The 27,960-nt window shown below is 39.3% G+C and overlaps 1 protein-coding gene across 3 annotated transcripts in view; it reads left to right on the plus strand.

The window, feature by feature from the left end:
- Positions 1-2,329: 2,329 nt before the first annotated feature.
- The window catches only part of RFC1 (replication factor C subunit 1), a 73,048-nt gene continuing 47,417 nt past the window's right edge, over positions 2,330-27,960 (plus strand). Inside the window, exons 1-4 of one of the 3 annotated variants that reach the window (XM_084626149.1) lie at positions 2,330-2,461; positions 11,858-11,986; positions 14,075-14,150; positions 16,370-16,489. In XM_084626149.1, the coding sequence (XP_084482275.1) occupies positions 2,444-2,461; positions 11,858-11,986; positions 14,075-14,150; positions 16,370-16,489 (343 nt within the window). In that variant the 5' untranslated portion in view covers positions 2,330-2,443. Of the gene's footprint in view, positions 2,462-6,517; positions 6,649-11,857; positions 11,987-14,074; positions 14,151-16,369; positions 16,490-27,960 lie in introns of those variants that run through there. The other 2 variants (XM_084626150.1, XM_084626151.1) reach the window with 2 other exon arrangements.

Raw genomic sequence — 27,960 nt, forward strand, 5'->3', positions numbered from 1 at the left:
TCTGAGCAGTAACTATAGAATTCTGCATAGAAATCTCCTGGAAAAATAAACTAACCCCCAAATGCTCAGGAAAACATTATTATATGATGCTTGCTGACCTAGAGAAAAAAAGAGATGGAATAATGATTTTGCTTTTATATAGCACCTCTCTAAATGGATCTCAAAACATTTAGTTAACTGATAGTACGGGGCATTCTGCTCAGACAAGGCAAGTCTACAGATTCTCCACTATTAATACACACCCAACCTTTAGAAAGAAATTTGGCAGCTGTTTTATTTGTACAAAACCTTTCAACAATACAGAATAGGAAGAGAAAAATACCATATCCACTTTAAATTATATGTGGAATTAAGACAAGAAAAATGTAATTACCCATATTGGAATTTCACCAAGATACCACGGTAAATTTTCCTGTTCTTGCAAAAAGTGACAGTGGATTTGTAATAAGCACAAGTGATCAGGACTCATCCAAAAGATACCACCTGAAGCAGCACCTGTAAAAGAAACAGTTGGGTTTGAACACTTATTTGCTTCTGTGTGATATAAAGAAGGTCTGAGAGGTTTTTTCCCTTTAAAAAAAGGTGAGAGTTAGCCTTGTTTTTCATATGATAAATTCAGGTTCATTCTAACCTGTTTTTCCTGAAAGACCTAGAAACTAGAGAACCCATAAGTTTATGACATCAGAGAAGTCAAGCAAATGAAACCTGATTGAGATGGGAACTTAATTTTATTTGGACTGTTTAAATAATCTCATTTTTGTTATTGTTTCTAATGCTCATTCAATGCAGTAATCTGAGAAAAAATTGGGAGAAAAAATGTTTCTTAAAATTAGCATCTTTATTAAAGACGTCCTGGTTTTGGTATAGGTCTCACATATGGATTTTGAGCTCTCTCAGCCTTTAATTGAGGGAGCATGGCTTCAGTTGAAGGCTGAGAACTCAAAATCCAAATCTGAGACTTCTCGCAAAACCAAGACAGACCAGATTTAACGTCTGACATTTCTAAAGGTAAAAAGCAACAAAAAACAAAACAAAACAAAAGAGACCTACTTCCAGGCCTTAATATATTATGAAAAACCCTTAAGCACTGCTATTGATTCATTGGTTCAAAATTGACAGACTCACTATGATTGCAGCACTCTGGCTTTTTCTTGGTCTTCCATCATGGCACTTTTGATGGCCTAAACTTAGTTTATGCATACTTTACCTCACTCTAGCATATAGGGGATTAATTAATGAATGTCTATGAGGTGTTCAAACACTTGGGTGATGTGGGCCCATATAGGATAGACAGATGGAACTGGGCAGAGGGCATAGACAAAGATGGTTCAGCTGGAGACAAATGAAAATTGCAAAGACTGAGGTAAAAGCAGGAGAAGATGAAGAAAAGCCCACTGCTTCCGCTGAAAGCAGCTCCTCTACATAGAGTTGGTTCATCAGCACAGCATGACTTCTCAGGAGTCAGGACCCTGCTAGGCCTGAGGTGTAAGTGGGGAGGGATGCAGAGAAGGAAACTCAGAACAGGGTTGAGGCATTTCACTGTGCTGGACATGGTGATTGTTTTAAACTACATTTCAAATAATAATTTCATTATAACTACAGCCCTATCAAATTCACAGCCATGAAATCTGTTCTTTTGTGGGCTTTTACCCTATACTATACAAATTTCACAGGGGAGACCAGCATTTCTCAAATTGGGAGTCCTGACTCAAAAGGGAGTTTCAGATGGGTCACAAGGTTATTTGTGGGGAGGGGGGCTAGTGGTATTGCCAACCTTACATCTGTGCTGCCTTCAGAGCTGGGTGGCTGGAAAGCAGAGGCTTTTGGGCTGGTGCCCTCCTCTGAAGGCAGCACCCCACTAGCAGCAGTGCAGAAGTAAGGGTGGCAATACCACAACCCTCCTTACAATAACTTTGCGATTCTCCCCCCACCCCAACTCCTTTTTGGGTCAGGACCCCTACAATTGCAACACTGTGAAATTTCAGATTTACATAGCTGACATCATGAAATTTACAATTTTTAAATTCCTATGACCGTGAAATTGACCTAAATGTAGGGGGAATTTGGTAGGGCCCTACCTATAATGCTATGTGATTGTAAACAAAAGATTTCAACACGCTCCCCAGGCAAGCTGAGAGGTAAAGTGCCCAGCAGGAAATTAAGCACCTGGACTGGGCATCTGTCACCCTGTGTCTGCCCCATCCCTTTAAATATCTAACAGGATCCAGTCCCACACCTTCCATCCTACCCCCATTCCCACCTCGTCACCGCCCCTCCCCCTCCAGCACCCCCACCTCCTCCCCCTCCAATCTGTACTCCGCCTCAGCCGTCGCGTCGGTGACGTCACCCCCACGCGCCGCACGTTTGGCGTTGGCGCGAAGGGGGGATGGAGCGGAAGGCCCCCCGTTATTACCTGCTAACGAGATAAACCGCCCCCGGCAACATGGTGAGCGCGGCGGGGGTGGGTATCTCCCCCCTCTCGGGAGCCGGGTAGCTGGCCCCGGCGCCCCCTTCTCCCCGGGGCGTGGGTGCCGGTAGCTCTCCCGCTCGGCCGGCCCGGGGGAGCCCAGCGCGGTCAGGCGTGGGACCTAGCGCTGTGCGGTGAGGCGGGCTCCCTCACCGCGCTCTGAAATGAAGCTGCGTCCCGCCCTCTTGCCCCCCCCCGAAGTCTGCTGCCGCTCTGTTCCCCCAGAACCGCCTCCCTTTACCCCCCCCACCTCACCCCCCCGCGCGTCGGTAAACTTCCCCAGGCTCCCCGCCGGCTGTGCCGCCCGGCCGGGCCGCAGCAGTGAGCGGCGTTGCAGCGAGTGTCCTGGCTCTTGCTGCTCAAAGCCGTGGTCGGGGCAGAGACCGTGCTTATTCCTCTAGGAAACGTGAGGGAGCGCTGCTGCTGGAGAGGGGGAAAACGTTCCCCTGTGCTGCTAAAGTCAGTTGTGGGGGTTACTGACTTCCCCTTTGGAAGGGCCTTCTGGCCTTTTTGTGGGTGTTTTAGGGGCTGGGGGAAGTCATTCTTTCAAACTCCCACTGGCCAAGCTCCACATATTAGAGATACTAAAGTGGATTAAGTTTGTATTCCACATGTGATCCTGTGAGCCCTACTTAGGACACGGATAGCATGCTAGGCTCTCCTGTCGACACACCAGCTGGAACCAAAATAAATGATTGTTTTAAATCACAATTTTAGTAGTTTCAGTATGTCTATATATGGACACTTATTTTGGACTGAGTGCCCTATTTTAATGTGTCAGTAAAAATCAAGGTAAATAGGATACTTAATCCAAATTAAGGGTGTCCATGTACAGATTTTTACTTAAGTAACTAAATGTGTGAATTAAAACAGCTTTATTTGGGGTCTAGTTTATGCATCTATTTAGCCCCTCTCCCCATCCATTACCCATATATGGTGCTAAAGTGAGATTATTCATAATAAAGTGTTTATCTCTTGATCATATCATCTTTCTTAGGCCTGCTTTATGTAATTTGCACTGATTTAACTGAAGGTAGGCTTCTAAAACAGTTTAGTCTGGAGCAATTTTTGAGCTGTCTTGCCTGCATAGGGAGATCCAGGAAAATTAATACGAATTAAAGGGGTGTATTTGAAGTAGATTAGTTAACCTGTATTAAATCTCTGGATGCTGTTGTTCAGAATTAAAGTGGACTTAATGGATATGTCTATATAAGGATAAAAAAACCTAGTGGGACTGTCAGCTGGCTCAGGCTCTGGGGCTGAAAGACTGCTATGTAGACATTTGGGCTTGGGCTGGAGCCCAAGCTCTGGGAGACTGCAAGGATGGATATCTGAACATCTAAACAGCAATTTTTAGCCCTGGAGCGTGAGTCCTATGAGCCTGAATGAGCTGACATAGGCTAGCTGTGGGTTTTTTATTCCCATGTAGATATACCCAGTGTGGTATAGTTTTTCCACTTTTGGAAATGAATTATGCTAAACCAATTTAAGGCCACTTTAATTGTGAATGAAGGTGTTCATGCATTTTTTAGGATTATTTTTCCTGGATGTCCCTCGAGCCAAGCTCTTTGTGTGCAGATAATTAAATTGATTGATATAGAAGGCTTTATATATATGTTTGCATGTGCCTGAAACTATATGGGTGCAAATGAGCAGATATAACCACTTTTAAACCAATCAGAGTCTAAACTGGGAAAAATCCCTGTGTAACTAAAATTGTTTTTCTAAACTGAAAAATTAAATTGATGAAACTTCTGTGGTAAAACTAGGCAGTAGAGCTCATGTCCACTCATATTCTTGTACTCAAATAGCCAAAGTTGCAAATCAAAACTGATTTGGTTCAAATTTCAAACTAAGTGACCACAATCAGTTTGTTAGCCTCCCGTCTCAGCCCTTGAGATTAGCAGGGCTGGAGGGATCTTCACTGTCTTACCCTACAGTCTTGAGATGCAAAACTTCAGTGGAGGACACTGAGGGTACTTTGTACAATAAGGCTGAGAATTTTCCATTAATTCATTAGCAATAGCACCTCTACTGTGGCAAAAAAATTCTCTGGTGTTTGGGGTGTGTGTGTGAATTTTTTTTTAAGGTAGTGTGCTATTCAGGGCAGAGGATAGTGTTTAGAAGGTACCCAAAATGGTACTACCATAATCTAAGTTATAAAGCATTATGTGGGGATAGGACTTTGGTACACTCTGAAAACTTGTTAGTATATATTTATACAGTATTCAGATGCCTTGAGCTTGGAATACTTTTGAAATAATTTTCAGGAAGAAAGAGGTATTATGCAGCCAAACTGGAGTGGGTCATTCCAAGTGAAATTGCAAGGGGGGCTTCATAATTAATTTTTTTCATAACTGCATCACACAGTGTTAAATAACTAATACTTGAACTGTAGTGAAACTACTTAAGGTTTCAAACTGAGCTGTGCTCTCTTCATAATGAAATTTGCAAGTGTAGACTATTACCAGACTTGTGCAGGACTAGAATTAGATATGAAGAGGTCCAAAAGGTACATTTTAAACTGGCTATTTCCAGCTTTAGTTACTTAATGTTTGCAGTCAGAGGGCACAAACACAAAACAGCAGCATTTTCTGTCCTTTTATTTTAACACCGTGCTATAGGAATTTGAACTGGATATAGGATATCAGGAATCCTTCTTTCATAGTTCCTCTGGGAAAATTCCCTTTGTGCCTCATGTTTTTTAGTTTACTCCAGACAAATGTTATATACTTCTTCGGTTTAATTTACTACTGATTGCACTGAAGAAAAGTAACATGCATGAGACAGTTGTCCCATGAGAGGCAGAGCTTATCCTGTTTCAGATTCTGAAGGGAACAAACTATTGAGAGCAAGGCAAGAAGAAAACTTCATGGAATTCTTCCGTGAGAGAAAACAGTATTTAAAATAAGGGAAGGGAATCCAATTACTAAGGCCTTGTCTACAATGGGAGTTTGTCATTTGTGTTCAATCACTGTTGAAAGCCGCTCCTACAAAATAGGCAAACTGCTTTAAACTGGAGTTTAGCCATGGCTTGAAACCTACCTCAGTGCAAGTCACTGTTTGTTAGCTTTGCTTGCCTGTCCTTCGGGTTTGCTCCACGACAGCTATATTGGTGGCTGTAACTGGGGCTTATTCCCTATGATTTTTTTGGGAAAAGAGATTGGCAAGCTGCTTCTAGGCAAGTGAGGAATCACACCTGACTGTTGCCTGTTGGATGGCAGTAGCCTCCACTTATAAGCACAGGAAAAATCCAACACTTTAGTAGTGTTGGTGCTGATGATGATATATATCCATCAGAGGGCAAGAGGCTCTTCAAAAATGTTAGTTTCATACAGCATTTCAAGAAGTTAGCATGCATATAATGCCAGGTTTGCTCATATACCAATACTAAAATATACAGTATGACATTTAGAAAAGTATGATCAATCAGAACATTTCCTTTTTAGGTTGGTATCCTAACGAAAAGGGAAGGAAGTGGTCCATTTTAGGATTAAATTAGAACTAATAAGTAGTTCAGTGGTTTGAACTCAAGATATGGACCAGTCAGACAGTTGTTTTGTTCTGATTTTACCTAGGCTATGTCTACCCGAGCAACATTCTGTTTGTATAAGAATACTGGTATACTATACCAGCAAAGCACTCAGAGTGTGGGTGCAATTATATCTGCAAGCTGTGCTTGGTATTGGTGTAGTAAAACCAGTGCTCAGAAGCAAAACAAACTATACCAACAAAACTGCATATTTACTGTTATAAATACGGTCTACAGTAGGGACTTCTGCTGAAACAGCTATGATAGTCCGGGATCACACCTCTTTATGCTCCAGACATAGCTATCCTAGCAATAAGTCTTTTGTATACCAGGCCTATAGGGTTTTTTTTTTTTTTTTTTGCTATTCCCAGGTATATATGGCATGAAGTAAGTTCCATTTTGCTCCTCCTATTTTTAGTTTCATATAATAAAATAATAGTTTTATCTGTACATAGTGATGTCCTTTTCAGTCTTAACAGTTTTGGATTTTCCACCTCTTACAGTCCAATAGCTTCTAACAAGATTATCTTTTTCCTCTGGAAAAAATGGGATGTCTGAAGAAGAATTTGAAGGATAATATAGCAATGCTGAAGATTGTAAACAGAGGAGACTTGAAGAATATGTACAGTCTTTTAGTTTAGTCGTTAAGGTAAATTAAGCACTCAAATCTAAGCCTTTATTCAGAAAGTGTGTTCAGAAGGCTTATATGTTATTTTCTTGAAGCTTTGGCAGTTTGCTGAGAAACTAATTTTAGGCAATTTAAGAAAGATACTTCTGCCTTCATATGGGGATCAAAGGATGATTTACAGCAAGAGAATGGAACATGGTGTTAACACAGGGAGACAAATTTTGAAGTTAAAAGCCTACAGATAACTGCCTTTTGGTCACAAGGTTATTATCAACAGACAAGCCATAGTATTTGCATGAACAGTGCTTGATGGATAAATAGAAGATGCTTGTTTGAGTTCACCAGCAATGGAAACAAGAACGCTTACCGAGCCATTAAAGACAAATAATCCACTGTCTCTTGTCTGTTAAAAATCATTAGTCTCACTGAGCCATACTTATATACTAAAGAAAGCACCAATGGATTGCAGTTTAGGTGTTTTGTAGACTTTGCTTTGGGCACTCCTCTACTAGCGTCACCACATTACTTATCGGTCCAAGATACTGTTGTTTTTGGTAGATATTGTCACAGATCCACAAGGTCTGGTGTGCCGCAGCCTGTAACCAGTTCCTTGGGAGTGACCTCTTCAGTGTGCTAGGCCCCAAGGACCCACACAGTTCCAGAGGGGCTGGCCTGTGGCCTGAGACTGGGCCTTTGGGCATCAGCAGAGACGTCTCTCTGTGGCTCTTGGCAGCAAATCCTGCTAAGCCCTGTGGGAGGCTTGTACTGTACTTAAGCACGCAGTGCTCTCACTGCAGAAACATCAGGCAGCCTTTTCAAAACAAGGTAACAATTTATTAGTCATATAGAATCAAAGTCCTTGGGTTAGGTCTACATGAGGATAAAAAAGACCATGGCTGAACCAGATCAGTTGATTCGGGGCTAAAAATTGCTATGTAGACATTTGAGCTTGAGCCCAAGCCTGAACATTGACATAACAATTTTTAGCCCTGCAAGCCCAACTCAGATGACTTGGGGTGACCATGGGGCTTTTATTCCTGTGTATATGTACCCAGGGAGGAGAAAGTTCAAATTATAGTCCATCCTGGCTAAGGGAGTGCAAGTGCCATCCAAGCTGTCCAACTCCAGCATGGTTCATGTCTCTCTCTCTCCCTTTAACAGCTCCAGGAGAGGGAGAAGCCAGCTTCTCCCAGAAGCCCACCCTTTATCCCTTGCTGGTGACCTCTCAGTCCTTTGTTCTCCAGGAAGAGCCATGGCTGAGTTCACAACCCCACCTGCTGAAGCTTCCCACTTTTGAGCTTTGATTTTTCAGTCAGTTGGCCTTGCATTGTCTCTATGGACCCTCTGTTGATCTAGTCCCTTTCAACCAGTTCATTGACAACCATTCATTCCACCCAGACAGCAAGGTGACAGGTACATCTGTCTCGTACACCGTTCCAGGAACAGTGTTAACCCTTTTGCCCTGGTGGGTGCAATGTGAAGTACAGAGGAAACTGAGGCACACATAGGCTTTAAAGATATTACAAAAAATTCCCAATCTGTCACAGATGTCTTGTATTTAAGCTGCATATTGATGCAGTTTACATGATAAAAGGAAAGTGGTAGACTTTACAACAAATATTAAAAAACTTCAAGGAAGTTTATAGGAGAGTCAGTAGCTTGTTTTGAGACAAAATATGTCCTAACTCAAACTAAACATACCATAATATTGTTTGTTTAAAACAGCACATAGTATTTAAAATAAAATAAAGGAGTTCAGTGGTGGTGGGAGTTTTCTATAAAGACAAGCAGTTTGCTTGGTGAACCAGAATATGAAAGTTATTTCATGGGTTGGGTTTTTACAGCTTTGAATGAACCAGGGAACTTAATTTAAAAAGGGAATTAATGTTTCCCTGGGGGAAACATGTTACTTTCAAACAATTTCTTAATTATGTTTTTGTTTCAAAGAATGGGAGATAGTAGCATCGTTGACATTCTGGCCCTAGACAGACTTTAGGAAGTGAGTGTTTGTTGAATACCTGTAAAATTTACATGGAACCACAAATGTCAGTTTAAGACCAACTCTTAGATTTGCTCTCAGATCTATGGAAATGCTTTTTTTGGTTGAAACACTACCATTTGCTCAAGTCAAGGTAGAAGATTGAAACCAAAAATCAATACAGCAACTTGGAAGAGAATCTCTTTATAACTAAATAAACTAACTAAATAAATGTGTTAGTCTCTAAGGTGCCACAAGTACTCCTTTTCCTTTTGCGAATACAGACTAACACGGCTGCTACTCTGAAACCTGTCTTTATAACTAGCATCCTGATGCTAGTATATTTCCTGGAGATTAAAACAAGTAAGGTTAAATAATTTTGGAAATTACATACAGACTTTGTTATTAAAACTGAAGGTGAAGTCTACCTTTTTTATCAATTGTGATTACTTTTTGCACTTAAGTGTGGCCAATAAATACAGATTAGTCAGAGTCATTGTCTGGTTTTCATGCACACTGGCTGTAATTATGTTTGGGTTGAAAATGCTGGACAAGAATGTGTTTAAATCCCAACTAAACTTTTAACTGAAGTATAAACAGCTGTGAAATTTTTAGATTTTCACAAAACCTTCACATTCTACACTGATCTTAAACAAATTTATATGTCCCTTTAATGAGAAATTGGTTTAAAAAGTCCCCAGGAAGTTTAATTCACCTGTATATTTAGTTAAAGAAACGATAGACAAAACCTTATTTGGTCACCTAGTCCATCCCAACAACATTTTTAGTGCAAAGTGATTTCTACTGTGTGTACATATTGAATATTTGCATAGCTCAAACAAGTAGTCCATGCATATTCCTCTTTATTATCCATTTTAGAAAAGTTACAGCAGAAATCTGTGATTACAGCATTAACAGTTACTTATTTGCAAGGGATACGAAAGCTTAAAGACTTGGCTATAGAAGTCACTTACCTGTCTACATACACATGTATCATGAGTTTAGGTTTATAACTTGATGTATGCAGAATATGTAGATCAATTCATATTTATTATGACAAATGTGTCAGCAGCACAGAAGGAGCTAAGGTCTCAGGTATGTTAACAGGTCATTGGTTTAAATTTAAGTCATGGGTGGAATACTCAAAGGGATATAACTAACTTAAAAATCACTTCTATCACACCTATGAGGACTGGTTTCAGAGTAACAGCCGTGTTAGTCTGTATTCGCAAAAAGAAAAGGAGTACTTGTGGCACCTTAGAGACGAACCAATTTATTTGAGCATGAGCTTTCGTGAGCTACAGCTCACTTCATGTAGCTCACGAAAGCTCATGCTCAAATAAATTGGTTAGTCGCTAAGGTGCCACAAGTACTCCTTTTCTTTTTACCTATGGGGACTGTTACTGAAAAGTGAAAATTTCCTTCTAATTAGTTTACTTTGTAGTAGTAATGAATGTATAAGGGTTGAACCCAAAGGGGCCAGGCAGGATTGTAATCAGTTTTCTCTGCCTGGGTGGAGTTTTCACACATCAACAGGTAAGAGAAAAGTATCATTGTGAAGACTATAAAAATTGGTAATGACGATTCAGAGGCATATGTAGCACTTGAAGCTACTTCAGTCATTGTTTGAGGTTGACAATGTCCCTTTAAATTTTAGAACTATCCATTTATAGTCAGAAATTTATAACTTGTAAATTACTGTGACAGAATACCTGTAAAATAGAGTAACACTAATATAATACTACTAGTTATTTAGGTCTCAAGCCTTTAAGGAGATGCACATGGGGAGACACTTGTGTAAATAGGATGCCATTAACTTAAATCCAAAAACATCTGCTTACAGGGTCAGTGCCTTAGTTGTAAATGAAATATAGCAAGTCCAAGTTTTCCTTAAAGTGAACCTTCTAAAACAAGAAGGCAGCTCAAAACCTGATAATAAATAAGTCACAGGTATTATCAGGGGGAAAAAAATGCTAATTCTTGTTAACAAATCACATGTTCTATTTGGCCTTCTAACTCCAACTCTGAAAGGAGCCAGAGTGGTATACTTTCAATCAATCTTATCTAGAATAAGGAATTGACAAAGGCTCTTTCTCAGTGGCTCTACAAACTTGTGTGAATATTCAGAAATAATATTAAAACAAATTCAAAGAACTAGTATTACTCACAGTTTCTGAGAAAATTCTGCTGGTCTTAGTATTCCTGGGAAACTACTTAGCTGAAATCTCTAGGGGGTAAATCAGAAAGTAGTGTTACCTGGGTAGAATATAGTCACAAGCCACACCCTCCGCCTGCTATAAATTCAGACCAAATGATTATATGCTGCTCCTATAATGGTTGCCATTAAAATGGCTGCTATCCCTGGAGACAATGACTGTAAACAGGTATAACAAGCTAGAGGATTCCCTTTTTAAGTAAATAGTCTGAAATATTAAGGGATGTTTTAATAGATGTTGGGTCTGTGTTTGTGGTTATGCTATATGCTCATACAAGAGCCTCATAAAGTTCAAACCTTTTATTTTTGCAGGTAGAAAGGTCCTTTTGTTCTTATATTCGTGGTAGGAGATGTCATAAATATGTTACCCTTTTGAGATCTTTAGGTTGATTAACATTGCTTGAATTTGGAAAAAATGGTCAGACACCTACTAGCTGGAGAGCTATACCAAACACTTTGCTGATGCCAGAGCCCGGGTGAATTGACCCAGATTCTGAAAAGATGGAGGGTGCTGGGATTCAATATTCTGCAGCTACCTGTGGGCTTTGCTGCGGAATTTCATCTGTGTTAGGCTCTGCCCCACAGTTAAGTTATTCATTTGATCTATAAAAGACTCTTTGACATTTGGGCTATACTTGTCAGAGTTTACTGAATCTCTTTGGAGCTAATTGCAACTGTTTGTTGTTCTTTATCCCATCAATAATGTGATTCTGTATTGTGCTTTGCAATAGGATGGCTGGCAGAGATATTCCATTAAGGGAAAAGTGAGCTCTTGGCATGATCTGTAGTGGAAAGGAAAGCTGCTGCCATGTGTGCCTCAACTGAGCAAAGATTGCTCTGCATCTGTAAGACCTGTATTGACTAGATATGAGTACATTCAGCTCTACAGGTTTTAAGCAAAACTTCTAGATCAGTGAATGGATGAAGAGTTGTTGAGAGAGTAATTTGCTTTTTTTAAAATTATCTTGCTCTTTTGTTGAGTGAAAGGTCAAAGTATTGTGTGTTGCCTTTTTAAATCCCCTCTCCCCCTTTATTAGGATATCAGAAAATTCTTTGGGGTTGTATCTACTGGCAAGAAACATGAATGTGAGAGAGTGAAAAAGACAGAGAAAACCAAAAATGGGGAAGAGTCTTCAGATGGGAAGAAGAAAACAAAGGATATCAAGGTCAGTTTGCTTTCCTCAGCTGCAGGCTGTTCTGGGCTTGGAGGTTGCTCTGGTATGGGAGTGCACGTCTGTGGCTCTCCCCTTACAACTGACTTGTGTTCTTGGTTTAAATGTTTTCAGTGGTTTCTCATCAGTTATTCATAAAATGTTTGTCATTTCTCTATAGTCAAAATCAAAATAAAATCTAATTGGCCTATGCAGAGTCAGGGAGACATTTCCAACTAATATTGTACCAGAAGCAAAAATCTCACCTGCATATTTAATATGGCACTATGGAATGTATTCTGTAGTAACATAGTCCTCCACTGTGGTCAGTATTCCTACTTCCTGAAGAACGTTCAACCTAGGTCCTATGTCTCACGTGGCAATGAGAAGTCGAAAAAAAGAAATATGTTTCCTAAACCAAGTTTGTCTAGCAAAACCAAGCAAACACAGTTCTCAATTCCAGCAAAGAAAATAGTGCTGAGACTGGAGTTAGCATAGCAGAAGTTGCTTCTGTTTCTGCACCCCAATTTTCTTGTAACTTTTTTTTCTTTTATGAGAAAGAAATTGTTAGTTTTCCATATGCTTGGGGGTGGGGCGGGGCGGGGGAGGTGGGAGATTGTGATACTGTCATGGAAACAATCCTATGAAATATTTAAAGCAAATCTAGCTAAGGTCCTAATTATGTAAGGAGCTCTGCCAAGGCAAACCCTCATTTATTTAGATTTATAAATGTGCTAAAAAGAGCACACATTTACATGCCCAGGCACCTTTAACATAACTTAAATTGCTGTCCATAGGATGTATTTTTAAGATAAGCTGCCGTACTTCACCTTCCGAACTATTCTTGCCTTTACACTTAAATTACTGCCATTGTCTAATGCCTGGGGGGAAAAGATTACCACTATAATTCAGGGCACTACTCATGTGGAGCTCACTGTAGGCTCAGGGTGAAAATATGTAATGAGATATCTTTAAAATTAGGGTAATTAATGAGTAGGAAGAGTTGAGTTCTGGTTATGCTATCTCAAAAGGATATAACAAAGTGGGGTGGTTCAGAGACAGGTGACAAAAATTATTAGAGCCATGGAAAGATTTCTGAATTAGGAGAGGTTGAAAAGATTGTCACTGTTTTAGCTGAAAGAGGTGACAGATGAGAGGGAAGATAAGGTACAAAATAATAAATGGTATAGAGAAGGTGAATTTGGTATATCTCTTTACCCTGGCTTGTAACACAAGAACAAGGAGCTGTTCAATGTAATTGAAAGGCAACAATTTTAAAATTGATAAGGAAATTCTATTTTATACAACCCATAATTGAGTTGTGGAACTGAAGGAATAATTAAGGTAAAATGCTTAGTAGATTTCAGAATAGAGTTGAACATTTCCTGTGGATAATAAGAACATACAAAGTTATGTTAGATAAGATTAATTAATTTATTTATTTTTAGAAGTGTTATAACCCTTAATGCTTCAGGTCAGAAGACAACCACCAATTTGACTGGGTCAGGAAGAAAGCTCCCATATGGACAGATGATTGTACAGTTGTCTGTTATGGCATTTCTTACAACTTCCATTTAAGTGTGTGGTATTGGCCACTATCAGACAGGACACTGGACTAGATGGGATCACTGGTTTATCTGTTATGGCAGTTATGTTAAAAGAGGGGGAGCAAACAAATAATGTATTGACTAGTACATTCTTTATTTCTGGAGGTACCTGACAGTTTTATTTTTGATTAGATTAGTTGTCCAAATTCCACAAAGCTGTTTAAAATTTCAGCGATGTTTGAAGATGGTGTCTGATTATTTTAATTGTTTAAGCTTTTATTTGTTCCAGTTGCAGCCTGTGTATTTTTTGACTTTTTTTCAAATTGGTATCTTTGTGGAATATAATGAACTTTGCTTCTCTTTGTTGTATTCCTATTTTATAGCCACTTAACTGAAAGCTTATAGTTTAAGTTCTTAGATTTATTTTTATGCTTGGACATTACCGGGTTTCTGCTAGAAATTAATCTAATACAGTTAATTAACTAGAAGTTGTAGTAGGTGTAGAAAGAAAGCAAGAAAGAACTTGATAGTGGAAATAATGGACTTTTACTACTAGGTGAAGAATTCATCTAATGAAGATGATTCCAAACGAAAGCAGACAAACAAGAAAAAAAGGATAATCTATGATTCAGGTAAAATTTGTTACTGCTTTAGAATGCTGCTTTGTTTCTTTTGCGGTACTGCCAGTTAAAATTGAGGGTTAGCAGGCAATTCTTACCCCTCAATGCAACACATTTTTAAAAAAAAAGAACCTCTTGAAGGATTGTGCTCAAGAAGAAATAAAAGCATGTTAAACACAAGATGCTCTTGATTCTCACTGCTTAAAGTCATTAATTGCTTGGCTGTTATCACTATGAACAGTTACGTCTTCTATTGACACTCCTCAATATCACAAAATGCAGCATTGCATCTGTAGCAACATCAGCTAAAAATGCTAACCCTATGTATGTATACAAAATAATTTTCACTAGACCTCAGTCAATAATTCGAATAACCCAGATTTGGAGTTTAGATTAGAACTAGCTTACTCAGTATCTTTTTAAATGGCTGCTATAAAGAATGATTTCTGTTTTAAAGGTCTTGACAGAATTTTTATTTTCAATTTTAAGGCCTCCAATTCTGAGATCTGATCTGTCTGCTCTGTGACAGGCAGGAGTCTGCTGATGTAGAAAAACTTGCAGGATTGGGGCCTGCCTTACTAATTTTATATTGAATGGGCATGCAAAGTTAATTTGCATCTTCATTTGTATCTGCCTTGACACACAGACCTTGATAAGCATTTGTCCCATGCTTCTAGCTGCTTTTACATATTTTAAATTTCAGAATATGAAAAAAATGTAAAATTTAATTGAAAGGACTGTTCAGCCCACTCTAATGAATATCCTCCAGAAGATACAATTTAAAATAAAGTTTTTAAAAAAGTTTTATCTATCAGTTTTTTCTTTTTTAAATTAAGTTTAAAAAAATTGGAAGCTTTCTGGTTTCCCCCTTTGTTACTGTCACTTCTTCCCCATCTGGATGCTGAAGCCTCCTGGAGTTATCATGAAATTGAAGAAAAGATTACAGGCTTTCCTACAGCTTGTGTCTTCCATTGCAGACTATTGATTTTTGTGTGTGTGTGTGTGCACTGGTTCAATAGTACAAGGTTGCTCTAATTTTAAAAGAAAAACAATGGGATGAGCTAAACCTGCAGAACACATAAATAAATAAGCCTGCCAGAATGTTGTCATTGAATATTGAAAATACATCAAACTGAAGAGATTGTATATTAAGCTAGTCCTTATAGCCTTGGGGAGCCTTAAAGGAAATATTTCTAAATTAATGTTCGGTGCTACACATAGTATATGAAACCCAGCTGCCACCTGTAATATATTATTAATTTGCTGAGTGTTAGCAGTGTGCCTGGAGCGTTAATCTCCTATTCCATTACGGGGAAGAAAAATGAAGTACTGCTCCAAATGCTTTAAAAGACGAGCAGGCTTTTCAGTCACTGAGATTGTTGACCATTTCATTCTTAGAGAAATGTAGGGGTGCCAGTTTTGTGTGTGTTTAAAAAACTAAATACTTGTTCTGCTAGTGTGTTCCCTTGAACCACGCACGTCATGCTGTGAACAGTAACCATATAGCAAATATGCTGGGTTCCCTTTGCTTTTTCAGTCCTTTTGCAATCGCTTAATAAGCATCTGGCTCAGTATGCAAATAGGCATACATTGTGATGCTCACAATCCACAATGACCAGATGAGGAGACAAGTGTCTGTTACCCCTTACCTGAAAGGAACCTTTCAGAGACTTGTTACGTCCTGGTTATCTGCCTTAAGAACATAATCTTCAGTATAGACACACAACTCCTTAAATGTTATCTTCATACATTTTGCAATGATTATGATGATCAATGGATTACTGGCTCTCAGCAGAGTTATTTGATCCAGCAGATCCCTGTAAAATACCGTGCACCCTGTCTGCATTCTGCCAGTTGGTACAAAAAAGTCCCTGGGTCACAGACTGGAGTTTAATTTTCAGGCTTCAGCTCATCCCACTGCAGAAGCAACATGCTTGGTTCCTGGGGTGGGTAATAGGGAATTCTTCTTGTTGTTGAACAAAAGTTCTTCTGGGTGATTGATGGCTTCTTGAGGAAGTCCCATTTAGTCCTTGTCCTAGTCGAAGGATGACGGCCATGACACAGATCTCTTAAATTAGAGAGGTACAGCTTCATTTTTCTCTGTATTCTGGGCTTCAGCAGAGTACTTTTCTCCCACAGATGGATGTTTTTATAACTGATGTGTTGGACTATTATTTAAAGACTGTATGTATGTGGAGGAAAATAATACTTCTCCCTGTGGTCAAATACAGATTCAGAAGAGGAGATGCAATCAGTAAAGAAATCTAAGAAGCCACCAGAGAGAAAACCATCCTCTTCAAAACCTGATAAAGTTCTTAAGCAGGATCCTGTTGTTTATGTTTCAGAGACAGGTAATGTGTGAAACACATGATATATTCAGCTGTTATGGGAGGGTTGCTTTTACTAAATATTTAAACATAACATTCAAGGAGAAATGCTTTTTTTTTTTTTTTTTTTAAAAAGAGACCGGTAAGCTTTAGAAATGTGCCATTGAAGACTTTGCTAGCCTAGCAACAGGCTAAAAGTTATGGGATGATGAGTGGTCATTGGGGCTGTTAGAGTCCTCTTCTCCCTTTGGTGTTGGAAATGGTGGTCAGTCTTGCTTGGGTTCTGGTCAGGCATATACCATCTCTCCTTGTTTCCATTGGTTTAGTCAGGGATGTCATCTCAGGAATTGGCAAATGCACTCTTTTCAGTTTCCTCAAGTGATGTGTTTATAATCCTTGGGGGTCAAGGATAACTTCCAAACACTTAAGCTCTTCATGAGCACTCTTTCTAAAATGACAGAGCTAAGTTTTCAGAGAGCTTTTCATTTGGTATCTGACTAGCCAGTCTTTTCTCTCCTGCAACTGCTTGCTTCATTAACGTTAGTGGCAAAACTGCTTTGTTTTCAGTCTTTACCTCCTTGAGTCTGACTTTCAAACTCTTAAAAAAAAACACATATATTGTCAAAGTATTAATCCATCTGCTATCAGAGTATTAGGAAGATTGATGTTAGGAAAGCTGATAACAGTACAATTCTTCTATAGTAGTACTTTAAAAATACCATTCATGCAAACTCAGTCCTGTATCTCAGCTTCCTAAGTTGTTAAATTTTTTGGTCCTGAAGAGCAGACGTGGTGAGTAGGAGTCAGTTGCCTTCCCTGAACTTAACCACTGACTTCAGACTTTACAGTCAATTCTGTAGTCTTTATGAAGAGTTATGCACATGGGTGATCTTTGTTGTTTGTTCTAAATTTTCTAAGGTTATTCTGTTCTAAATTTGCTAGTAACTTTTATCTGGCAATTACAGAATTTGAATCTGCATGTGTGTGCACTTTGGTGAATTATATTTATGGTTAGAGTTAAGGCTGCATGTTTGTTGTTCAGAATATATATCTGTTTGTAGATGACGTATGAGAGAGTGTCTTGTTTGTTGTTGGTTTGGCATTATTTGTTTTCGATGTTGCCATTGTTCTGATTGCACTTTTGGGATATCCCTGAGCTATTTGTTTTCCAGGAGTAAGAATTGTGCCCAGATGGTACCTTTAGAGGAGGCGGATCTGCTTACTTTACCTTCTGTTTCTACATAGAACACATCTTGCAGAATTCCTACTAACTCATCCTTTCCTTTCAGAGTTTGGAGGGGAACTTTGAGATTGTGACTTGTCTTTAAACTTCTGTGGGCTTTTTGTTCTACTTTTTGAGGCATTAAGTTTTCAGTTTTGTTTTGTGATTAGCTTATTTTTCTTTGTGGAGCATTTACCTCCTGGTAAAACCAGGATCTAACTGCAAGGTTCTAATGGCAGTGGCTAATCTTGGGTGGTATTTAACCACTGTTAGGGATAGTGACTCCTGTTCCTGTTTGCTACCACTTTCTTTATGGGTCAAACAACCTTAAGAACTAGAAGAGTTCTGCCCTATTCGTAGAGAGATGAGACCCAGGAATGTGAATGCTGCAAGATTATTTATGAAGTAGAACAATAAGATAAACTATCTCCCTTCTAGCAATGATTAAAAAAATACTTGGCAGTTGAGAATATGAAACTTGTAGCAGATTCCTTTATAAGTGTAGTATAATAATTGCTGCTTCTTAAAAGTCTTAAAACTGTAGCTCCTAACTGTCAATCTGCTTGCATGTGATTTATTAAGTAATGTAGTTAAATGACATCAGTTGTAGTCTGTCTCTACTGAAAATGTAGCACAGGTAATCTTTTAGCCATCGTCAGTAATTAGAAATGGAATATATCTATATAAACAAAGCTTTTGTGTGCTCCTTCATATCTTTCTCATAGGGGTTAAAGTACAAGGCTGTTAGAATTAATTCATAAATATGCATGATGATTATACAGTAGAACCTTAGAGTTACGAACACCAGAATTACGCACCTACCAGACAACCCATACCTCATTTGGAACTGGAAGTACACAATCAGGCAAAAGTAGAGACCCCTCCCCCCCAAAAAAGGCAAATACGGTATAGTACTGTTAAATGTAAACTACTAAAAAAAAGAAAGAAAAGGAAAGCAGCATTTTTCTTCTGAATAGCAAAGTGTCAAAGCTGTGTTAAGTCAATGTTAAGCTGTAATCTTTTGAAAGAACAATTATAATATTTTGTTCAGTTATGAACAACCTCCATTTCTGAGGTGCTTGTAACTCTGAGGTTCTACTGTATGTACAGTCTCATAATATTTATATTACACAGTTAAGGCTGTTTACAGGTGGCAAAGCTTGAGAAGTTGTCACATTAGAGACAAATGAGTCAACCATGTTCTTTTGACATCCGTATCTTATAACTGCACTGGCTTTTCTCACATCTTAAGTACAGTCACTTTCTATACAACCTGCCCTCAAACCTCTCGGCTTATTTCCAGAGGTCAGACATCTAATTTAACTTCCTTTAACATCAGTGAGTGAAAATCTTTCTGTTGATTTCAGTGGGAGTTGGATCAGCCCCGTAAGCTGGTTAAGGTAGTGCTAGGTATACATCAAACCTTTTAATGCATGGATGTGGGCAATTAAAACTGGGAAAGTCTCTTCCCAGTGTTTGCAAAGCATGCTGTAGAGAAGATCTTGATATACACACAAGAACACAATCAAGTTAGAAAGCAAGTACAAGAGTGACAGTTTACCCATCCCTCTCGAATGGCAGTACCTTTTCAACAAGATGCAGCCTGAATACTCTTAAAAACAACTAGAAATTTGGCTCAACTGATATGATTACACTGTATTGAAATCATTTCTGCTATCCAAGTAAGAATGTTAATTATATTGCCATGGAGCTTCTAAAAGTTCCAGACAGCTGGATTATTGTTGAAAGACTGGGGTTTGTGTGTATTGTCTAAAACAAAATAATTTTTTAAAATTAATACCTGCTAAATTAATGTCCTATTGAAAGCTTAAACTGTCAGTGTTACACAAAGTAAAATACCTATTAGATTAATATATTTTCTAGATAACAATCTATAATATGTTTAATAAAACACATGCATGTTCATAGCATATATAGCACTACCTGTATTTTGTTTTATATTTCTGGTAATTTAATTATGATGTTTTTTTTTTTCTGATAATAAGCAAAATGATGTTTTTGGACAATATACTTCTTCAAACAAACAAACCCAAAAACCAAAATGCACATTTCTAGCCAAGGTTACAATGTTTATACTCTTTTCCCCTCCACTTCCCCCATTTTTAAAATAAAATTATTTTCAACTTTTTTAAAGTTAAAACAAGAACTGTTATGAAAAAAATGGCACAATACAAAGTAGTCGATAGCAGAAGCACTTGACAATAGTGTAATTGCAAGTACTCTAAAATTTAAGGAGCGTATTTATTTCATTTGATTCCAGCAGAAGCAGGTAGGATTAATTTTTTGAAATATGAAAAACCCCTTTTGTAAATAATATGTCAACGTTCAAATTCAGTACACTGAACTACCTAAAGTGGAAACTACCTAAAGTGGAAGTATATTAAAATTTCGATTTGTTTACTTGCTGGTGTACCTCAGTTTTTTTGCGCTTGAAACTGTGTATGGTGGTTAATTAATGTTCCCTACTGTAAAGCCTAAAAGTACCCAACTTGAACCACATATTATTTTACCAAGCTTATCTCTTTACCAGACCTTTTTTTTTTTTTTTTAAACAAGGCTTTTTGCTGCATAATTTTTTAGTGCAGTTATTGTTTAGGAAAACTACATGTTCACAGATTTTTGAGGCCAGAAAATGACCAGTTATAGTCATTGTACTCTGACTGCCAGTACAGCAAAAATCATAGAATTTCATCCTGTAATTCTTGTATTAGGTTCATAACTTCTGGTTAGGTTATCTTTTAGGACCTCAAATTCACAGTGTCTCTTATTAAGTTGTGGAAATGGTTAACTACCCTCACTGTTAAAAAATTATGCCTTCTCTCCAGGTTGAATGTATCTAACTTCAGCTTCCAAGCACTGGATCTTGTTATGTTTTTGCTTTGTATTTTTAAGAGCTTACTACCATCAGAAACTTCTCCCCATGCAGTTGCTTAGATATCATGATCAAATCCCCTTCTAAGTAAACGAAATAGAGTTTCTTATTGTAAGGCACATTTTTCAGACCTCAACTCATTCTTGCAGCTCTTTTGAGTCCTTTCCAATTTTTTTTTAAGTGTGGACACAGAACTGAATGAGTACAGTATTTCACTAATGGTCTCAATACCATGTACCAGGGGTGGCTGAACTTACCCTCCGAGCCACATACAACAGTCTTCAGAAGTTCGAGAGCCAGGGCACGCCTGCTGGGGCTTGGGGCTTCCCCACTCCTGCTGAAGCCTCAAGCTCCGGCAGGTGCACCCCATGGTGCAGAAGCTCTGAGGATGGCTCCTCGCCCCCGACCCCCCAATTTGCTGGGCAGAAGCCCCTACCCTGCTGCAAGGCAGAGGTCCTGAGCTCCCCCTTCCAAATCTGGTAGGTGGAGAATGGGAGGGAGGAATGGGGGCTAGGAGCTCCTGTTCAGTTGATTATCTCCAAATCCTTTTTAGAGTCAGTTTCAAGAATGTAGTCCCATATTCAGTAAGTGTAACCTGCATTCTTTCTTCCTAAATTCATGACCTGTCATTTAGCTGTATTAAAACTCATTGTTCAAATGAGCCCAGTTTACTAAGCTATCCATATATGAAACTATGCACATAACTGACCTCACTTAACCTTTACTTACCCTTTAACAATTTTTGTCATCTGCAAACTTTACCAGAATGATTTTAGATATTTTTTCCACATTTATAAAGATATTTGATGGCTTTGACTCAAGAACAGATGCCTAATCAGATTCTTTGGAGAGCAGGTGGAAATGGTTCATTTTTAGATTTGTTATGTAACGAGGTGGTGTGATCAAGCTTTTCTGCATCTGACACAATAGGAACATTGGTCAAGGTTAATAGTGAAATCCCTGAAAACTGCAGCTCAAGGTTACCCTTATCTAGTGAGTTCTAGGTACACACAGAGTAAGGTTGACTTAGGCTATGACTAAAGCAATTTCTTTATACAAGGGTTAACATTTCATTTCATATTTTTTTTTTTTTGCTAGTATGTGTGTGATTCATTTTTCCATTTCATTGGAACTGAATAATGTTTTATAGCCAGTTGAGCATATTTTAATTCGCCTACACATTAAGACAATAACTGTCAGACAAAACTAGCGTTACTTTTGTTGGTGTAATCAAGATATTGTTGTTCACATTTAAATATATTTTCCTAAAAGTACAGACCCAAATCCATTCAGTTCAAAAGTATTTCCCTTGTTTTTAAAACTTTCATGGACTTGCTCCTATGTCATAAGTTGTCTCTTCACTCCTTCTGTGTAATATCAGTCTTGTTTCTGTTTGTTCATGCAGCCTTACCACTGCTGGTGTGACAGCCTTATTTGTAGCAATTATTTGTCTGAAATAGCCTAAGCATAGTTCTGTTGTTTTTCTCTCTCTTTCTCTTCACCCTTCCTCCTCTCCCCCCCATCTCCTCTGAAGTTTGTCTTTCGTCCTTTGCCTATCCCTCTAAATTTCTTTCTGTTTCTGCTGTTTAACTCTGTTTTTTGGGATTTGATTTATATGACAAATGCTATGACTTAAAAGTTACATTGTTTTGTAGAAGAGAGTAAATGATTGGATTAATGAAATGGTTAACTTTTTTCTATTTATCTTACTGTTGCTTTCGTGCTGTACAGACCATTAGGTTTACCTGTTCTAATCCCATAACAAATATTTTTCATCATTGCTGTGTACTTGGTAAAATCAAGCTCCGTTCATTTAGATTATTGATTATCAAGGACAGAACACCATTAGTCTTACAAGTAACAGGAAAAGGAAGAGCTATTTATAAATGCCTCCATTGCTAACCATTATCTCTGGTAAAACAGTCCAGTAAGTTGGGAGAAATACAAATACTTCTTGTACCTGTTAAATAACATTTACTTTTTACTGTTTAATGAAGTATGGGACCTTGAGCTTTGTTTGTAGAAGATGACCTATTATTATGCTGCATTGAACCTGGTCTGGTTTCGTCAGGGATTGCTAGTTAGCAAGAACTGTGTGTGTGGTGTGGATTTTTTTTGTTTTGTTTGTTTTTGTGTATGTGGATCTTAATGTATACCTGACTACTAACATAGATAACTATGTAGACGATATCCTTGTGGATGTGTAGTGATTGCAACAATGCTTGTGAGTATGGCAAAACATAATTTAGTAAAAGCTGCTTTTGTGTTAGTGGTACTTAAAAAGGTCACACTTTTTACGCTGGTGCTTTACAGCATTAATATACAATTCCAATTAAATCTAAAGAACTAAGTAACCATGCTGGTGGGTGGGTAGGATTGTCCGCAGTTGAAAAGTACCTCTTGAGAGAGAGAGTGTGTGTGTGTGAGAGAGAGAGAGACAAAAATAAGATCCCTACAGAATTTGAACTTTGAAATTCAGTGGAGAGTAAGGAGGGTCCAGTGGTTAGGATGGTGGCCTCGAACTCAGTAAACCTGGGTTCCCACTCTTCCACAGACTTCCTGTGTGACCTTGGGCAAGTCACTTAGTCTTTCTGCTTCATTTCTCTGTCAAATGGGGGTAATAACAACATTTTCCTATCTAAGAGGGGCGTTGTGAAGATAAATACATTAACATTTGTGAGACATATGATGGTAATGGTGGTCATATATGTACCTTAGGGTGTGTCTACACTGCAAAGAAAAACCTGTGGCACTGAGTCTTAGAGCCTGGTTCAGTTGACTCAGGTTCTCAGGGCTCAGTCTGCTGCGCTAAAAAATGAGTCTAGACATGCTTGCTTGGGTGGGAGCATGGGCTCAAAGACTCCCCTCTCTTGCAGTGTTTCAGAGCACAGGCTCCAGCCCGAGTGTGAACTCTAGACTATTTTTACACTTGTAACTGGAGCCCTGCAAGCCCAAGTCAATTGACCTGGGCTCTGAGACTCAGCACTAGGGTTTTTCTTTGCCTACCTTTTGATAGATATTAAATACTGCTATTAATTTTTAGTCTTTAAAGCACCTGATGAACTTTAACAGTTAATGTAGTTGATATTTGGTCTATGAGTCTAATAGAGCTCTCTTGCGAATTACAGGAACAAGGGTATTTAGAAAAAATTAACATAAGCGCTATGATGCACTGCCAGGGTGTATTTCCTAGGTCCTACCATGAAAACCTGAAGAAATTTACTATCTATATAGTTTTTTTATTCCTTCTGTGAAGTCTCCTCACTTTTATTAAAGTTTAAATAGTAAGGATTTTTAAAGTAATAAACCCATCTAGTTTGATGTATTGATATCTAAGGTTTGTTTTTCTAATTTGGCATTCACTCACTAATAACTCTTACAGAGTGTGGTAGATATGTATTTAGTGCATGTGGAAATTTAAATACTGTAATCGTAATCTCCAGGTCAGTTATGATGGCCACATTAGAGATGCACAAGTAGGGTGGTGATTGGCTGGCTGACTTCTGCTGTTGACAGTCCTGCTGTCCAGCAAAAGGGTTTTCATTGGGCATTAGCAGAGAGGGAGGTTAGAAATGAAGAGAGCTGTTTCTGATATGATAGCAATAGGTAAGAGAAATTCATCCCGAGTGAGAGTTTTGAGAAAGGAGGAGAGCCTAGTGTAACCGTGTGATGTTCCCCCTGGTGTTATCTGGACTGGTGGTCTGCTAGGTCACTCCAATCCTCGACTCTTGGAGCCAGCCTTACCCTGCTCTGCTGTAAGAACCCCCCACTCCCAGGCTGTTCACGCACAACCTGTAGCATGTAAGCTGCTCCCAGCTACGTGAGTGAGCACTTTTGGCCAGCGGCTGCTTGGATTGTGCAACCGAATGACACTAGCCAATATCTCCAGTCCCAGACACAACCCTAGGAACCGCCGTCTTGCAGTGTCTAGTTATGCCTGCTGGATGCTGCAAGTTTATATGAGTTCATCAATTTAACAAATAAATTGTTATCCCAAGTGGAGTCTCTGACATGCTTCCAACCGAACACACTGCTTCAGGTAGAATAAACAAATAAATTTAACTACAAAAGATTTTAAGTGATTATAAGTCAAAGCACAAGAAGTCCGATTTGGTCAAATGAAATAAAAGCCAAATGCATTCTAAGCTGATTGTAACGCTTTCAGTGCGCTTACAAACTTAGATACTTCTACCACAGGCTGGCTGGTTGCCCTTCAGCCAGGCACTCCCCTTTGATCAGTGTTTCAGTTGCTTGGTAGTGGTGTCTGTAGATGGAGGTGGAAGAGAGAGAGGGTAAACGTCTCTCTTTTATCATGTTTGTTCTTCCTTCTTGGCTTTGCGCCTTTCCTCCTCCCCCCCTCCCCCTTCAGAGTTGGGTGAGCATTTCCTCCTTGTAGTCCCAAACTGACCAAGGGAAGTGGGGGTGACTCACTCGAGAGTCCAGCAGAGCTTTTGTTGCTGCCTAGGCTAGTGTCCTTTCGTTCCTGTGAGGCTGGGCTGGGTTTGTCCCATATGTGCCCTGATGAGGTGTGAACTGCCCCTCTGCTCCTGGAGAGTTTTGCCTGGGATTGTTTTAAGCCATGAGGACACATTTTCAGCCTCATAACTATACACATGAAATTACAACCTATAACATTACTATAACAACAATGCTCAGTGCATCATGAGCCTTCTGAAGACACCTGACCTGACAAACTTTGCATTGGATACCACACAATCATATTATAAGGGTGAACGTGGGGGTGCAGGGTGTTCCCCTGAGGTACAGTGTGTCACAAACCTCCAACAAATTGTGCCCTTAGATGGGCTACCAGTTGATGTGTATTTTACACCATGGTGAACTAATGTTTTATTAGTTTGGAATGTACTAATTCATTCATGTTTTTGCTTACGTCTCCATGTTAGAATTGCAATTTGTATAGAACTAGCGTTTTGCTTTTCACAGTGGCATAGGATCTGTATAAACAACAGTAATTTGGATGATGTGCTTAGAAAGAATAAAGTACTGTCAGTGGTTCTCAAACTTTTGTTTGACCCCTTTCACACAGCAAGCCTCTGAGTGTGACCTCCTCCCATATAAATTAAACACTTTTTAAAATATATTTAACACCATTATAAATGCTGGAGGCAAAGCGAGGTTTGAGGTGGAGGCTGATGGCACATGAAGCTAATCAAAGCATCATAGTTGGAGAAAGCAACATGAGAAATTCAGTTTGCAAGTGAAATAGTTGACGGAGCAGGGTCTCAAAAATTGACCATTTGGAGTAGCTTCATGGGCCTGATCCGAAACCTTGTGTATAGATATTTGAGACCTTGAGTTATTTAAAACTATTAATTTTTATAATTAAATGCTAAAAACGAATTAAGGTTGTACAGTTAAAATTACAGAAAATGCACGTTTCTTATATTAGGTAATTTGGCTCTATGTTGCACATGTTTGTTCTGTGATGCATGTAAAAGCATAAACAATAATATATTGAGATATAAACATAACAAGAAATGCAGGACTAGAAAATTTTACATGTGTACAGTGTGGCACAGTTAATCTTGCCATAAGAATCTTTTTCCCAAATTTTAACTGCCAGTTTACTCTTTTATGAGCAGTTTTTGCAAGTCAATTTCCTGTGCACATTTTAAAGATAAAATAGAGAGCATGAGTTCACACTTCTTGTGGGGACAGGTAAGTATCCTGGGAGTACAGGGCCAGTGAAATGCGCTCTCTTAACTGATAATTAATTCACGTGCACTTAAAATGCCTATCTAATAAAGGTATCTGCATGGTGTTAAAACAAGGCTGGGCAAACTACGGCCTATGGGCTGGATCTGGCTTGTGGGATTGCCACCCCTGTGGTGCTGCAGGCCCCACGCTGCTCCCGGAAGCCGTCGGCACCATGTCCTTTGGCCCCGGGGGGGCCCACAGCAGAGGGCTCCGCACGCTGCCCTCGCCTGTGGGTACCTCCCCCCACAGCTCCCATTGGCCGGGAATGGGGAACTGTGGCCAATGGGAGCTTCGGGGGTGGTACCCACAGGTGAGGGCAGTGCGTGGAGCCCTCTGCTCCCCAACCCCTAGGGGCCACAGGGACGTGGTGCTGGCTGCTTCTGGGAACAGTGGGGGGGCCAGGGCAGGCTCCAGGTAAGTGGCACCGGGCTGGAGCCCTCACCCCGAGCCCGCACCCCAAACCCTTCCTGCACCCCACCCCCAATACCCTGCCCTGAGCCCCTTGCTGCACCCTGCCTGCACCCCAACCCCTTTCCCTGAGCCCCCTGCTGCACCTTGCACTCCTCTTGCACCCCAATCCCCTGCCCTGAGCCACGTCCCTCACTCCTCTCTGCACCCTGCCCTGAGCCACCTCCTGCACCCCTCCTCTGCCCCAACCCCTTGCCCTGAGCCCCTTCCTGCACACTGCACCCTCTCCCGCACCCAACCCCCTGTCTCAGCCCTACATTCATGGCCCTGCATGCAATTTCCTCACCCAGATGTGGTCCTCGGGCCAAAAAGTTTGCCCACCTGTGTGTTAAAAGGAATTGATACCTCTGTGAAATTAGCAGTCGAGTGTACTAAAAGTAGATTGGGTGCACCATCTTAGTTCAGAATTCCTTGGCTCTGGTGTCAGAATCCAGTAGCATTCAGTGGCACAAGGACTGAGTTCAGGAAATGTGAATTTAATGTTTGATCCTAATGATCATATAATTGAAATATACGATTTTAGGGGAGATGGTGTTGGTCTCGATTAAGTGGCAAAAGCTTTGTAAAGTTCAGTGTTTTCATCTTAAACAGTGCTTAAAAACTGCACTTCAAGAGAAGCACTTGTAGCTACAGTGTGTCTATCTAAAAGGTGCCTCTGTCCAATCAGTTTTATTTCTGTGCTCATTACTGTAAAATTTTAATCCTTGTAGATATGAATTTGCTTGAAGGGAAGATGTTTTTGATTTAACAAAGCTACAGTTTGACAGATTTTTTTTTAATTTTGTTTTTCTTTCAAAACCAAGCAAAGACTGTTCATGTTTAAAACTATTTTAATGGTTTTAGCTTTCAGACTTCAGATCTTTTGGTTAGTTTTTTTTTTTTTTTTTTAAACACAAATAAAGTGGATTTTTTTAGCCTTGGTCTACTCAAAAATGGCTGAAGGAATTGGGACCTTGCGTCCGCGTGCGCGCATACACACGCTGCTTTTTCTACACAGAACAGTCATGAAAAGCTTCTGAAAAACTTCTTTGTGGATGAAAGCAATGTGTTTGAAAATGAGGCGTTATAACAGCAAAAGTTTCTCAGTCCCATCTGTTGTGTTGGCTATTGGATTATTATCTCAGTTCTGAAATGTTAGTCATTTGCCTGGCAGAGATTTTTTTTTTTCCTGTTTTAATTGTAGTCTGAAAGGTA

This window comes from Lepidochelys olivacea (genome assembly GCF_965140295.1).
Source record: "Lepidochelys olivacea isolate rLepOli2 genome assembly, chromosome: 4".
Lineage (NCBI taxonomy): Eukaryota > Metazoa > Chordata > Testudines > Cheloniidae > Lepidochelys > Lepidochelys olivacea.